The 15,243-nt window shown below is 31.6% G+C and overlaps 6 protein-coding genes across 7 annotated transcripts; 3 read left to right on the forward strand and 3 right to left on the reverse strand.

Moving 5' to 3' along the window:
• The first annotated feature begins 1,767 nt into the window (after positions 1-1,767).
• LOC128396010 (mitochondrial inner membrane protease subunit 1-like) lies at positions 1,768-2,958 on the forward strand. Its single transcript, XM_053356513.1, has 5 exons — positions 1,768-2,017; positions 2,117-2,205; positions 2,281-2,389; positions 2,460-2,570; positions 2,641-2,958. Exons 1-5 carry the CDS (start codon positions 1,922-1,924, stop codon positions 2,674-2,676), a joined length of 441 nt encoding a protein of 146 aa, XP_053212488.1. The 5' UTR covers positions 1,768-1,921; the 3' UTR covers positions 2,677-2,958.
• On the reverse strand, positions 2,890-4,498 carry LOC128396009 (dynactin subunit 5-like). 2 transcript variants are annotated; one of them, XM_053356510.1, is made up of 4 exons: positions 4,097-4,498; positions 3,549-3,679; positions 3,351-3,469; positions 2,890-3,286 (listed from the first exon to the last, which is right to left on the reverse strand). In XM_053356510.1, the coding sequence occupies exons 2-4, from the start codon at positions 3,663-3,665 to the stop codon at positions 2,980-2,982; spliced, it is 543 nt and encodes a 180-aa protein (XP_053212485.1). In that variant the 5' UTR covers positions 3,666-3,679; positions 4,097-4,498; the 3' UTR covers positions 2,890-2,979. The 2 variants fall into 2 exon arrangements, with proteins under 2 accessions (XP_053212485.1, XP_053212487.1); XM_053356512.1 differs by having other exon boundaries at positions 4,033-4,498.
• A 176-nt stretch (positions 4,499-4,674) lies between these two features.
• LOC128396007 (uncharacterized) lies at positions 4,675-6,170 on the forward strand. Its single transcript, XM_053356508.1, has 2 exons — positions 4,675-5,954; positions 6,053-6,170. Exons 1-2 carry the CDS (start codon positions 4,887-4,889, stop codon positions 6,107-6,109), a joined length of 1,125 nt encoding a protein of 374 aa, XP_053212483.1. The 5' UTR covers positions 4,675-4,886; the 3' UTR covers positions 6,110-6,170.
• Positions 6,161-9,912, reverse strand: LOC128396004 (platelet glycoprotein 4-like). The gene is made up of 8 exons (XM_053356506.1): positions 8,251-9,912; positions 8,020-8,164; positions 7,601-7,950; positions 7,416-7,532; positions 7,024-7,324; positions 6,876-6,949; positions 6,603-6,810; positions 6,161-6,517 (listed from the first exon to the last, which is right to left on the reverse strand). The coding sequence occupies exons 1-8, from the start codon at positions 8,541-8,543 to the stop codon at positions 6,311-6,313; spliced, it is 1,695 nt and encodes a 564-aa protein (XP_053212481.1). The 5' UTR covers positions 8,544-9,912; the 3' UTR covers positions 6,161-6,310.
• A 148-nt stretch (positions 9,913-10,060) lies between these two features.
• LOC128396005 (serine incorporator 3-like) lies at positions 10,061-15,137 on the reverse strand. The gene is made up of 9 exons (XM_053356507.1): positions 14,959-15,137; positions 14,361-14,695; positions 14,176-14,258; positions 13,951-14,088; positions 11,761-11,934; positions 11,415-11,681; positions 11,050-11,085; positions 10,697-10,790; positions 10,061-10,590 (listed from the first exon to the last, which is right to left on the reverse strand). Exons 1-9 carry the CDS (start codon positions 14,992-14,994, stop codon positions 10,452-10,454), a joined length of 1,302 nt encoding a protein of 433 aa, XP_053212482.1. The 5' UTR covers positions 14,995-15,137; the 3' UTR covers positions 10,061-10,451.
• On the forward strand, positions 12,857-13,720 carry LOC128396008 (elongation of very long chain fatty acids protein AAEL008004-like). The gene has a single exon (XM_053356509.1). The coding sequence runs from the start codon at positions 12,857-12,859 to the stop codon at positions 13,682-13,684; it is 828 nt and encodes a 275-aa protein (XP_053212484.1). The 3' UTR covers positions 13,685-13,720.
• Positions 15,138-15,243: the final 106 nt, after the last annotated feature.

Here is a 15,243-nt window from a genome sequence, read left to right on the forward strand (position 1 = left end):
TCTAATGGACTTGGATGGATCGGCGATCGAAGGTGAATAAATTGCTGCCCAGAGATAATTAAGCAATTGGAATGGAGGGTCAAGGGTCAGAATACCATTCAACATGGTGAAAAGAGTTACATCGTTGAGGAAAAGAGTGAATTTCATGTAATCAAGATGAGAAGCAAATGAATCAACTAATCCGGTTGAGGGAAGAACAGAGATTAACATGAGAAACGAATGACTTATTGAGAAAGTTCCCATAAAATAGATAATCCTTTGGATCCTTAATCTCCTGTTCGCTTGGATAATAATCGATAAATCGGTGTGATTATCGGCTGATTAATTAGAATCTCACTTAGAGTTAATTTTAGATTAACTTGCTGTTCGCCGTCAATGTCAACATTAACTCGATCATTTTTCACATTCGATAGATCATTTGAATCGTCATTGTTTCCATCGGTTCACCGGTCACTTTGTTTTCTTCCGTTTCGGAAGGTTGGTTCGATTCTGTTTCGATATCTTCCTTAACTTCAGTATTTTCTTTCTCAGAATTATTTTCCATCTCTTGGTTCACTAAAGATTCTGAGCCTCGGGTCATCTCAAGATCAGTTGAGGTCATGTTTTCTTCCTGTCGATAAACGATCGTTGCTGATTCGAGTTAAACAATAGTAAAGGTAAACAACAAATAAGACGTTCGATCAACCAGAATATTCATATTGATTGTGATAACTCATATTCTAATCACTATTTTCTTAGAATCATTTTTTTTTTGCTTCTCTTATCATCTTCGTTGTTTCATAAATTCTCAGGAAAAAAACGATCTTAATTCTGAGCAGGTCCATCAGTCGACAATTGAGTTAATTCTTTGAGATAATCATTGAATGTTTTTTACTTTTCTTTTTTAGGTCAATTATTATATTTAATTTTCTCAATTTGGATAATCACTTTGATTTTAAATTTCCATTGAAATGATTGAACAATTTTCATGAATAAATACTCACAATCAGTTGGAATTACGTTTCTCTTTCTCTCAATGTTAATATTTCATGAGAAATTAATAGTAAGAAGAAAAGTGAAGATTATGATTAGAGACACGCAATCAGAATTATCATTATTCTAATTATACACAATCGAATAAGAATTAGGTCTGAATTTCGATTTTATGATTAAATAAGAGAGAAAACGATGAAATAATAACATTATAAATGGGAGAAGATGATAAGAGATAAACATGAAGCTTGTGATCTAATTTTCTGTTGATTTTTTGTTCTAAAATCATTGAAACTAGAATATTATTCAATATTAAGATGATAACAATAATTACGATCATGGAGTTGACCTAAATAAGCAAAAGAAACTTGATTTTTTTTTCATGGAAAAAAAAAGTTCTGTAAACATTGAGTAAGTTAATTTTCTCACAGTTGAAATGAGTTCTCATTGGGACTAATGATCAACTTGATTAGCTTATTGTTCAAGTTTTACCATGATTCATGTTACATTAATTATCCAATGAAGATAAACTATTGATAATCACAATAAAATGATGAACACAATTAGGTTAATAAACAACATCGAAAAGCATTAATCATCTAATGGATTAAGCTTTTAAAGTTCTGATTTTATAATTGGTCAGAAATTTGATTAAACACAAGAAAAACGGTTGATTTAATTTTGGTAATTAAATCAGAAAAAAGTTAATAGATTTGAATTTTTATCCTAAAAAAGTAACAACAATTCATACCAATAGATGAGGGAACTTGTTACTTGTTGATTTGTTTTCCTTCACATGTGTTGATGTTTTTGTTTACATTTTTTGTTTGAAAATGTTTTTCTCAATTCTGATCGATTGATTCAAATTAGTTAATTGTTTCGATAGTTTTACAATTTTCTAAGTGATGTTTAGTTAAAATGTTACATTCTGATTGTTTATTCTTTTACAATGATTAATAATAAAACGATTACCTTTGCATGGAGGAGTTTGAGAGCTTTGTGTTTGGCTTATGTTTGCGCTGAATATGGTTTCAAAGTGGCTTTGGTAATTATCCTCTTAATTGTCGCCTTAATTAATTGGGTGAAATGTTATTCTTTTTTTAATTGTTTACAATTTCTTCTCATTTGCTTGAAATATTTACAGATCGATGGACCATCCATGAAGCCGACTCTCAATAGTAATGATATTGTCTTGAGTAATCAATGGACTCCAATTTTTGGTAATGTCAAAAGGTGAATTGGCAGTTGATGATTTACTTGATTGTTGACGATTAAATTGTAATTGTTTTGTCCTTTTCCTTTTCTTAGAAGTGATATTGTTATTTTTAGATCTCCAATGGATCCGAAAAAGTTTCATTGTAAAAGAATCAAAGGAGTTGAAGGTGATTATGTTCGAAGAGGGTTTTCTTCGATATCGGTAAATATAAATTTTCTATTTTTTTCTGACAATTTTATGTTCGAATCATATTGATTCTTTTTCTATTAAGATTCCTAAAGGTCATGTTTGGGTGGAAGGAGATAATTCTAGTCATTCAAAAGATTCACGAGATTATGGGCCTGTTCCCATTGGATTAATAATCGGAGTTGTTTTCTTTAAGGTTAGTTGATTTGTTCAGAATATCAATTGTTATTATTTATATTCATTTGCTTTTATCCTTTTGTTTACAGGTTTATCCTTTTATTGATTCCAAGTTTCTTTCGTGATCCTTTTTGGGAATTTCTTGATATTCTGGGGAAAAAAATCACTCATGGTGATGATAGATGAAAAAGATAGTTGACCAATAGTGAATGAATTGAAGTCGTCGTGACACAAAATCAGTAGTTTGACCAAAAGCTTTGATCTGATCGGTAAAACCAGTTAGTGTTTTCTTTTCCAGATCCGAAACTGTATCAAAATTTGACGAATTTTGTCTTAAGTAAATGTTAAACACTTCAAAAGGTTGTTTATTAAACCCATTTGTACATATTAGAATATGTAAATGTAAATGTATTGGTTTGTTTTGTTTCTCATGATTTTGGCTTGAAATGTTGATAATAACTTTTTGTATGTTCCATCATCACTGTTTGAGTACATTCAGGTAGTTCTCCGATAAATCTACCTGGGTTTCCTGAGAAAATTGAGAAAGCAGGAACAACGGTTCCTTGGGGTAGGAAAGTATTATCAGCTAAAGCACAACAATCTTTAAGGACACAATGGCGACCGATGACACAATTTTTTCCAATATAAACATAGGATCCAATTTGTGCGGCATTTACAATGGTACCTTCTCCGATAAAAACGTTATCTCCAATGGTCAAGGGCAGAAAGGCAACTCTACGAGAAATAGGTCATAATAGATGAGAAAATCTTATAGTCGGAATAAAAAGATAGCCCTTACCCTTTGAGAAATTTTTTAAATGGAGGCCTAATAACTGCTCGACTACTGACAACACAGTGTCGGCCAATTTTTACATTCGCCAGGTCACCTCTGATTATACAATCAGATTGAATAATTGTCTAAACCAGGGGAAAGAAAGATAAAAGAATAATTTGAAATGAGAATTGGAAAAATTCAATTTCTAAAGGCTTATATTACCTTTCCATGTAACATAATATTTTGTGATCCACACAGAACCGATTTACGACAAACCTTATTACCGGAAGCGGTTTCAATATAATCAGAGGAATTGTAAAAGATATCTTGAAGTTCCATAATTAAATTATCACCTAAATTAACAATCAAAATGAAAGAGAAATCAATAAAAAATAGAAATGGTATTTTCTAAACAAAGTAACCAATGTAAAGATGTAAATAAACAGAATATAGAAAATCACTTGGTAAACATTGTACACTTGAATTCAGCTGTAGTTACAATTAAATCAAATTAATTTGGACACTTGAGTGATATTTGATTTGCTATAATTAAACAAATTAAATTTAAAAATTTAAAAAAGATTTGAGAGATAAATTAAATGAAATAAGAGGGCTTCAGGTTGTTGCACCAAAAGAGAAAAGTGATCCAGTCATTAAAACGATAAAATCAACACAAAAAAATCAGCTGATTGAAGATAATAATTACCATGTGAATAATGATGATAACAAATTAAATTAAACAATTAAATCCGATTGATTTAAATATTTACCTAAATCAATATCACTTATCAAGTCCAAGATCTTTGATTAAATTAACATGACAAACCGCATCCTTTTGTCTTAATGTTTACATGACCATTTATCGACTAAATTGTGTCCAATTAGCACTTTAATTCCAACCAATCAATCAACAATTAACCACAAATTTTCAATAATCAAGAACCAACAGCCAATTACAATGAAAGAAAAAAATTAAATTATGAAACCATGAATATCCATCTATGAATTGGAAACACTGGGAAAATATTATAACAAAGATACACCAAAGTAAGGAAAAGGAAACACACAATTGGAACAACTAATTGATTGGTTAATTGTTGTTAATTAACAATTGGCTCATTAGTCGAGACAAAGTAACAAATTAAAATTAATAATTGGAAACAAAATTTAAATTAGAAAATAAGCTTAATCATTTCTCCAAATAAACTAACATTTACATCATCAAAATGTCTAAAGAAATGACTTGAAGCCTTTGAACGAATGAAAAATTTTCTATTTAACAAAAATGTTCTTTTCTCTTTTTAGAAAAAAAAACATTTTCGTTCTTTGACATTTTCTAATCACCGTTTTTTTGTTTTTCTTTAATTTAGATTAGTTTTCTATTCTTTTTTTTTTTTTGAGAGTTTATATTCTATCTTTTTGTTTCTCTTGTTTGTTTGTTGCTGTTTATTTCTATCTCTTTTTCTGTGTTAATTGTTATCCGTTATCCCTGAGAGAATTTGGGAAAAAATTGATTTTCTAGTCAACAATCAAAATCTTTTCTCCATCATTGTGATTACCATGAAGTCCAGTTTATATAGACCATGTAATTGTTCACGTCCACACCTCACAAAGGAGCATATATTTGCCAGAATAAACTTTACCAGTGATGGACAAGGTACAAAGTGTTTCTATACGATGGTCAATCCATATTATAAACCAGTTCCCAAAAAGGGTAGACCAAAGAAACAACAAGAGCAACAAGGTGAAAGGTTAAAGGCAAATCGTGAACCACAATCAATACTTAGATGGACACCTAAATTACCAGGAATCAACAAGAATGACCAATCAAGTGAAAAGCGGGTTATTAGAAAGCCTTTACAGACAACAATTAACACTTCAAATGGGTCATTTGTTACTCCATTAACACCAAATTCGGTCTCATCATCACCGAAGGTTAAAAGTAAATATGATATTTGGTATTCGATCAAAAATACATTTCAAGATTTTCGTAAATTGAACAGCAATGGTATCAGTCCACCAATCGGTAACAAGGATTCATTGAAAGAGATTCATAAACCATTCAGGGATAAAATTGACCAATCTACTGGAGAGATTAAGAAAAAGGGTAAAGTGACCAATCCATTAAAAGAAATTCCCTTTATTGAACCACCAGGATCGATTAACGGTGTTACCATTTTCTCTATGAAAAATCCGTTCGCCAATAAGACGAAAGTAAATACTCCTGTCGATGAACTAACTCTCCTTTATTACAATACCATTGACACGATTGAAGAAGCAAATAAACTTCTACTGGACGCAAATTCATCTATTGACCATCTGATTACATCATCACTTTCACCATTGACTCCATTGACTCCATTGACACCCATATCACCAACATCATTACCAACATCACCAACATCACCAATGTCAACAACATCACCAATTCCCATGGAAAATGATTCAATACCGATAACAATTAAACATGACGATGAGAAAAAGATCAAGGTGAAGATTGAAGGAGGTGATACCGTTATTTTCGAGGAGATCAACAATTATCATGTAAATGAAGATTTAAATGAAAATCTTTTCGCTAACAATTTATCACCAATCACAACAACTATTTTTGACGATATTTGTATTACAGTAAGTAGACCAAATTTATTGGAAACTCATTGATTAATCTCAATCAATTTCAATTCTCTAATTATGTCTCTCTCTCTCTTTTTCTCTTTTCTTATTAGGATTTCAATGAACATGACTTTGACCAATTGATTTCCAATTTACCGGACATTGTGTAATAAAATTTGTTTAATTATGATTTAGATAAACTATTTACATTTCGATGAGTATTACTCTTAATTGTTTGAAAATGTTTCGTTTTGTTTTCAAAATGATGATCAGTTTAATCATTTTCGTGTGTTGATCGTGAAAAAAAACTAATGGATACATGAAAAAGACGCGAATAACATTGTAATTAATTGATTAGAATCACAATCAAATTAACGTTGGAGTATAAATGGTTTCAATGTTTTGGCCTTTTCGTGGATTTTGATTGACGACCCTCTTTTCTGAAGGTTGTATAATTTTCGTGCTTCCAGACTTTGTCTCCTTCGTTGATCAATAGTATCATTCATTGATCCAATTGTTAAATTCTGTTGCCTTAATTGTGATTGACTCTTTCTCCTTACAGTATCAATAACTGGAATCTAATATAAAACCCACATAGAATTAGATTATTATTATTACAATCAAGTTAATTGTTTCAAAAGGTTAAAACTTGTCACCCTTTACCTTTTTCGTGGACAAGCATTTAAATATTAGGCAAATGATGAACAATGTTAAGGTAACAATTAGTGAACCATATTTAACAATCTTCACATAAGACAATGGTTTAATTAACTTGTTGATTAATTCTTGAGCTAATTCATCATTAATTTCAGCTGATTGTTCAAACCAAACCAACGGATAAAGTGTCTCCTTACGAATATCACTCATGGTTCTAATGATTACAAGAGTAACTAATTAGTTAATTCACTGGAAATAAAAGAGATGATTAATACCGACTTGATAAAAGGAAATCGACGAACGTAAACATTGACCTGTAATTGGACTTTCGCTCGTAAAGGTGTTCCCGTTGTCTGGAATCCAAAGGAAATAGAAAAAAATTCTGATTATGATTGAGAGAAACAATTAACTGATCGATTGGTCTTACTGGTTCGATATCGATGAAAGATTCATGTTGTGATATATTGGGTTGTAATCCTTCAATTGATTCCAGGAAATGTCTCGAGGCTGAAAGGAAATGAGGTTTCGACAAATAGATCGGAGCATTGGCTCGACATGGACCGATACTCGTTACACCATCGGTATTACATGGGAATCCATTGGTTGGACAGAAACACTCGTTACTTGGATAACGGTGCTTATTGAAAAAAGTTGATTCGCTTATGATGAAACGATAACCAGCAATTCCTCTGAAAACTATCTTCATATCATAATCGAATGAGATGAACCTTGTCAGAAGAAAATATATATAATTACAAGATAATTAAGTTAATCGCAGAATTTAAAATGTTCAAAGAGTATCAATGAGGATTCATTTACCTGCACAGATCAGGAATGAATATATGAACTCGACTCTTATCGATAAAAGGTGAAAACATGGCTCCATCGGTTCCTCGAATTGTATTACATGTTTCTCCAGGCCAACAAGTTAATTTCCTAATTGATTTGGAAATAAATAATGCTATATGAGCTTGAAACTCGATTTCTTAGATGAATTGATTTACTTTTGATTTTTCCATGAGACAACCTTTCCCAATTTAGTTCCTTGACCAATAATCTCCAATGGTTCAGCGAATGTTGAATTTTGTCCATAAAATAGTCCATAGGTATTATCTTTCAGTCCAGTTGACGGAAATTTAACTCCAATTAAAGCTAACGGAGTCCAAATTGTTTCCAATGTTTGTAAAATTTTCACTTTTTGCCCCTTAAATAGTAAGTCGTCGATCGTCATATTGGCCATCAGCTCCTCTTTGTGAGCCTGGAATAGTCCATTGCCGATTAGTTCAAGTGAAATTCCAGTTAACCCTCTCAAAGGTAAATTGTTACCAATTGAGCCCAATTTCTCAGCAATCGCCTGGTGAAAATCAGAATAAGAAAATTACAAGTTTAATCATGAGAAATTCATTAGTAACAATTAACTTACCACCGTTGGTACATTAAGAGTAACAATCTTATCCTCCAAAGAACCAATTGATTGACTTTCATTGAAAAAGTAAACATTATGTTCTGAGTATTTGATTGTTTCGGTGTCATGTTTGATTTCAAGAATTTTCTTCTCACGCCACAGACTGAAATCGAATGAAAATAGTTGAAGATGAAATTTCTTTCACCGATAAATAGTAATTAGAATTAGAAAATGATCGAAAATTCTAACCTGAAAACGTATGGACCTTTTTCCCGAAGTATCGGTTTTTTTCCCGTCCAAATTTCGTCCGGATTGGTGGTCTCGAACACCCAAACCTTTAATCCAAGTGGAATCGGAAGTCGGACCCATTTTGAAAACAACTCAGAATCCGATTGTAATAATGTTAATTTAGAGTAAATGATTGATGAAACAATTAAATCAATTCCAAAGTAAAAAGTAACATTCAACACAAGGAAAACAATTGATCCTATGAGGAAACATGTTGATCGATTTAATCCTTTTGATGAATAGCAGAAAACCATTGAGATTAATTGCAATTAAATTAGACTGATTGTTCAATAATTTAATGGACAATAAAAATGTGAACACATGGTTACAGTTAATTGTTGATAATAACGAGAAAATATCAGAAAAAATAACGAAAAAAACAAAAAAATTGTAATCACTGATTCTTAAAAGCAAACAAGGACAACGGATAAAGGCTGAACAATTTACTGATTATCAACAGACAATTTATTATAAACCTGCATTACAATGATCACAATTACAATCAAATTAAATGTTGTTGTTGTTGTTTTTATCAATGAAGGTAAGGTTACTATAAATATCCTTCAATCATTTAACTGGCTCACAATTGTTGATTAAGATCATGAAAGTTAACCATCTCTCCTCCATAGAAATCACTGTTGCAGATTTAATTGTGATTAAACATTAATCTAATTGTAATAGAGAGATTATTATTATCACTAATTAAACTTGGCATTGATAGTTAACCATGTAATACAAACTGATTGTTGCTACTTGTTGAGATATTGATTGGTCACTTGATAAACTTTTCCCTTCTGGTCAATATTATTGATTATTGGTTAAACTATTAACTATTTGATTGTCAAAAAAGTTCAATGAATTAAAATATCACCTTGACAATCAATTTCATTCATCGTGTTAAAATCAATAATAATATGGAAAATTTATCAATTAAATGACAAGATTAAAGTCCAGTATAACAGGTCAGTTCACCCGAATGATGGTCACTCTGATTTCGGTCATGATTAAGACTCCGTTTTAATTTGAATTTAGATTTTCTTTTGATAATCTTAATCATCACTCCCTGGATTAGCTCATATGATTTGATCAGCATCAAAAGCACTAATTATTAATCTATTCACAAGTGTGAATCATTCTTATCGATTTCAGATAAATATCATGAACCTCGATATCTTCACTAATAAAAAGGTTGAAGATCTTTGTCAAGCTTCAGCGATGGTGCCCGATCATTGGTGAGTCCAAAGGGAGAAAGTCGAGATTCACTATGTCCTCCAGACGAATCTGGGGACATGATAGTCTCAGAATTTGAGGTTCTCAGAGAAGACAATGGTCACTGTCCGGTGCTGGAGAAGAGGCAACCATTGCTTATAAGGCAAAATAGATGAAAAATACAATCGTTTGTATTGAGAAAATAATTTAAAATTTAAGTTATTAATAATTCAACTAAATATTCATTCTGATATTCAGACTAAGAGGAAGTTCTTGATTTATTTCAGTTCGATCTGTTGCTCGATGGTAATTAAGGTGGTCTTTGTAATTTCCTTCAATATAATCTTCAGTTGTACGAAATTTTTAGTAATATTGAACATTGTATGTTTTGGACGTTGAGAATTGTCCTCGGGTAAATATCGAATGAGCTAATGAATGAAATCCTAATCAAATTGTGCTGATTTTGTCAAATGTCGCGTTTTTTGTTTGTGGTGTTTCATCTGAACCAAGTGAAGACAATTAGCTGTATTTGATTGTAAAAGTTAATCTGATTTCAACGGAATCAAGTTAATTTTGCGTATTTTTATCAAAAATTTTTGGCCACATTTTGGTTTGACCTGAATGTTGTTTACAATTACGGCAATTGTTTGACAATACAATTTGTTTTTTCTTAAATAAGGTGAACATGTAAATTGATTATCCAACGAGTGAGTTGATAATCTTCAATACTCTTTTCATCTTAACCATGATCAGAGGTGTGACATGATAAACAGTGTAGATATTTGTTCAAATGATTTGGATAATGTTCATGATTCAAATGGTTTCAAATGTGCCAAAAAAAGAGGGATTCAACGATGGAAACATTGAACGAGAAAAATAGAAGAAAAATAGTTGCTAGAAAAAAAGGTGAGATGATATCAGGGAGAATGATAAACAGTCGTAGAGTTGATCGTTTAACTGAAATCACGATCTGGTAAGACAATCGGAGCAATTAAGGTCCAAATGTAGAGTAAACAGCAAAACCAACTGGATATAATTTTAATCCACATCGAACCTTCATTTTGATTAAGATTACCACTCTTCAAGTCAGGCCTAAAGGAAGAGAAAAAGACATTGAGAATTGTATTCGATTGATTTATCATAATTGACTTTAATTACGATTGTAGTTGAAGTTTTTTTGTTACTAATGAACACTTACTTATACCAATTAGTCAGGGTCATCATGACGTATATATGTGACTCTTCATTGTCGTTTGAAGTGACCATTCCTCCGTTTTCACCATCGCTATTACCTGAAAGTTAATAAGATCAAGAGAGAGAGAGAGAAAAAAATATTTTCCAATTAAGTAAGCAAATATGATTATTCATTCATGAGAATTGGCTACAAATAGGAAATCAATGAAAGAGGAATCAAGCACTAATAATATTGAAAGAAATAAAGTGAGAGAGATTTAAAAAACAAAGGAGACAGAAAAAGAGTAACAATGGAACCGTAAACCCAACGTAATTAAAACGTAATAATATTGATGCCAAATTAATAGGACAAATTACCTTGATTGTTATGATTTAGAAGGGTACCAGCTCCATCTGCGAAGTTGTGATGACGAAAAGAGTGTTTTTTTTATATAGAGAAAAGTACAAGCAATAAGCTAAATTTATATACTTTTACTTAATTAAGATGAAAGAGGAAATCGTGGGTGAGAAAGAGGAGCAAATAAGAGGTGGATTGGGGTGTGAGAGAGTGAGAAGTGTGGGGTATTAAATGGAAGAGAGAGAGATAGAAAGAGAAAGCTGAATGATAGGAAGAGGAAAGGAAGGTAAACAAAAAGAGAGAGAGGGAGGATAACATTGCGAAAGAAGAGTTGACAGTGAGAAGGGAAAAGAGAAAATTGGAAAACAATTAGTAAATTACTCACCCGAACTTGTATCTTTCATGAGAATACGTTCAGACATTGTGATCTTTGCAACTTGACTGTTACTTGAGGTACGAATTGATGAATACAAAATACATGCAAACCAAATTGCAAGTCCGACTAGAGACATGGCATCAAAATTTTTGTCCTTTCCGTGTTGGAAAATGTTTGGTTTACAATTGTCAGCTGAATTGTTCATTGCTGACCAAGTTAAATACATTGAATATAAAGTGATGAGGGATGATTGAAGAAGTCCAGATCGTGGTTGAGCTAAAGGAGAAGAGAAAAACAAAACAAACATTAGATGACCGTTATTTTTACACAATTAAACTTGACCAACTCTAAATACCTTCTTGGACATCAGGTAAAATGGATAAAGCAGAAAGTACAAAGCAAACAATAAGATTTGTAGAAATGAAAAACTTCTGAAGACCACATCCTTCCCCTGAGGTGTAATAGATGTACAAGAACACGTATCCAGTAATCGCAGCGATGTAATGGAAAAGGGTGAAGAAAACAAGACCTGTAACAAATTAGAATAGTAATTAGAATTAATTATAACTTAGAAAATGATTAAAACAAAAATTAACTCAAAAGTTTCATCTCTAAACAAGTTACTATGTTAAAAAAAGCGAGAGGCAAGTTAATTTAAAACTAAGATACATAAAGGTAACAATTAGTAAATTAGTTTACCACATTTGATACCAAGATAGGATAATAAAATGTACGATTTAATTAACTGGTTGTTTCATTGATCATCTGTTTACTTTTGACAAACTAATATGATTTAAATGAAAACAGCAACGATAATAGTCAATCATCATCTTAATCAGTTGATTAGATGATTATAATTAGCATTGTATCTAAAAATTTAGATTATTGTTGAATATATTTGTCAATAAATCAGTTTTCATCTAATTATAACCAACAAAACTAAATTGTAGATAATAAGTTAATCACTTGAAAAGAAAAGGGATTGATTTGTTAACAATCATTAAGGGTTAGTTGGTGATGGCGTTGAAAATGATTCTAAAAACACCGAACCCTCTCTCTCAACCATATCATGATAGAGAGAGAGTTAGATCACTTTGTCGCACGAATTAGTATTAATACTTGTAGTCTTCTGTTGATTTGATACTGTTGGTGTTTCTCAATTGTCGAAACAAATATGCACTCCCAATAATCATAATTATGATTCAACAACGTAAATACATTATCGTTGGACTGGAACGTTTTGGTGAAGATTGATTGAAAATCAGATATGCACAGAATTTGATTTAGTTGAATGATCTTTATCGTTTTAACTGGATTAGTTGATAAGAAGAAGAAGTTTAGAGTTGGTGAACTTTTTTTCTTCGTCTTCGGTGATCAGATCACAATTGATATCGTTATCGTTATCTGTCGTTATTTTGTTTTTCCTTTGTGTTGTAAGGATCCGTAATAATATGGTTGTCAATGGCTCTGAAATGAGCAAGTTAAATCTTGATTATATTGTCAATGGATTTTGGTACGAATATGGTGACCCGAGGACATTTTCCATGCCAATTATCGGTGGTGGACCGTGGAAAGTGTTTACAATTGTGTTTGGTTATCTTTTGTTTGTTAAGGTTTTCGGTCCAATTTATATGAAGAATCGTCAACCATTTGATTTAAGGGAAATCATGTTACTTCATAATAGTTTTCTCATTGGGATCAATGGTGTTGGTACTTTTGTCGGTCTTTGGGTTACCGATTGGGGAAGTAAAACTTTCGATTGTTCTCCTCCCGAAACGGAAGACGTTTATAATATTAAAGTTTCCATTCTCATCTGGTTAGGGTGGATTTACTTTATGACCAAGATTGTTGACTTTTCGGATACAATTTTCTTTGTTTTGAGGCGAAAAAATCACCAAGCCTCTTTTCTTCACATCTTCCATCACGGATCAATGCCACTAGTTGCCTATTTTGGCCTTAAATTTCATCCTGGACCTTACAGTGCCTTTCTTCCCATTTTTAACTGTTTCATCCATTTTATAATGTACATATACTATGCAATGGCCTGTGCAGGTCCAAGTATGAAAAAGTTTCTTTGGTGGAAAAAGCAGCTCACTCAGATCCAAATAGTCCAATTTATGGCCACCATTGTCCACGCTTCGTATGCCTTTTTTACCGACGGATGTCACTATCCCAAATTATTGTCCTTTCTGGAGGGGATGCATGCGACTATTTTTCTTGTTATGTTTTTAAAATTCTATTTTAAAACTTATTCACGAATTCCAAATAAATTAATGTGAATTTTTTTACTCAAATAAAATTATTAGTATCACTCACTCTCTCTCTCTCTATTTTTATCCTCAACAGAGATTCTTTGACAATTAATTTAACTCAAGTAATATTATAATAGATTATATTGGAAAAGTTAATATTGCAAAAAACTATGTTTAGGTTCAATGAAATTGTGAGATTTGATTTACCAGATTAAAAGAGAGAATTAGATTGCCTCCGATTGTTTTAATCTTGCGCTAATCGTGTATTAGTTGATTGTTAAAGATTAACTTACCTGCATACCACCACCTTGATTCGGTTTGTTCCATCTTTTCAACCCAACTTTCAGCCCAACTATGAGCAAAGTCAATGATGAGAATTAATTGAATCAAAATGAACAGGAAACCACCAACAAGTCCAAAGTACATCCAGACTATTTTAAAATGAGAGAGAAGCAAAAAAATGAATGAGTTCAATAAGAAATAGTGTTTTCTGGATAAAGATGATGAAGATATGATACCTTGACCGAATGTTTCGGCTTCAGGGATGAAAAAAGCTCCGACCATTAAGCCAATGAGAAGCATAAACTTAGGACCCCAGAATCTAGAGAGAAGGGAAAGAGAGAATAATAGAAATTAGATAAGACAATTAGTCATTAATGTGACTCATTAATAGAATGTAATCAGATAGAATAGAGAATCATACCCATTTTGAATGGCAGCTCTTCCATCTTTTGATGTTTTTACGTTCAACATGATGAGTGAGAAAAGAAGAAAGAAAATTGTTTGGGCAAATAAAACTCTGTATGTAGAGAGATAACCAACAGCTTGTTGACACATTGAAGAATATCCTGAACCACTTTTACAAAACGGGACATCTTGAAGTTTCTCTGTTACCCAGGGTGACATCATGATCCATGAAAGTAAAGTAGATAGGAACAACATCATGGCGAACATGATACGAGTAACAATCGAGGAGAAACATGATTGGAGACCACAAAAGGCCAAGTTACAAGCAGCACTCGAACAGCAACAGGCCAACTAAGTATAGAGAAAAAGAGAGAGAGATAGAGAAAGAAAGAACAATTATTAATCAGTAACTAATTTCATAGAAATAACAATCAACCTTTAACGATAAATGAACAAGTAAACAAGTGAAGTAAACATAAAACAGTAAGAGAAATTCAAAGATACAATAGAAAATGAATGATCATAGATGATAGATAAGAAATACAAAGGAAAAGTCAGAAAAAGTGAAAATGGAAAATGAAAATCAAGAGAAAAGACAAAAAGAATAGACTTACTTGGCCTACAGTGAATACACTTAAAAGTGCTCCCATTTTCCTTTGATAAACTTACGTGAATTGTTAATTTAAATAGAATTGTAAACGAAATTAAATCTAATCAAAAGCAATTTAATTCTAAATCAAGAAATAAATGTCAAGTCAAACCCAAGAAAAATTAATTTTCTGGTGAAAGAAAAAAACAAAAACATTGAGTTATTCTCACAGTAGAATTCGTGAGAATAGCAAGTGAGTCTAAAAGAAGAGCAAAAAAACAGAATTTGAAACGAGCTCAAAGTAGAAACA

The sequence above is a fragment of the Panonychus citri genome, unplaced genomic scaffold (assembly GCF_014898815.1).
Source record: "Panonychus citri isolate SS breed McGregor unplaced genomic scaffold, ASM1489881v1 Contig00142, whole genome shotgun sequence".
Classification (NCBI taxonomy): Eukaryota; Metazoa; Arthropoda; class Arachnida; order Trombidiformes; family Tetranychidae; genus Panonychus; species Panonychus citri.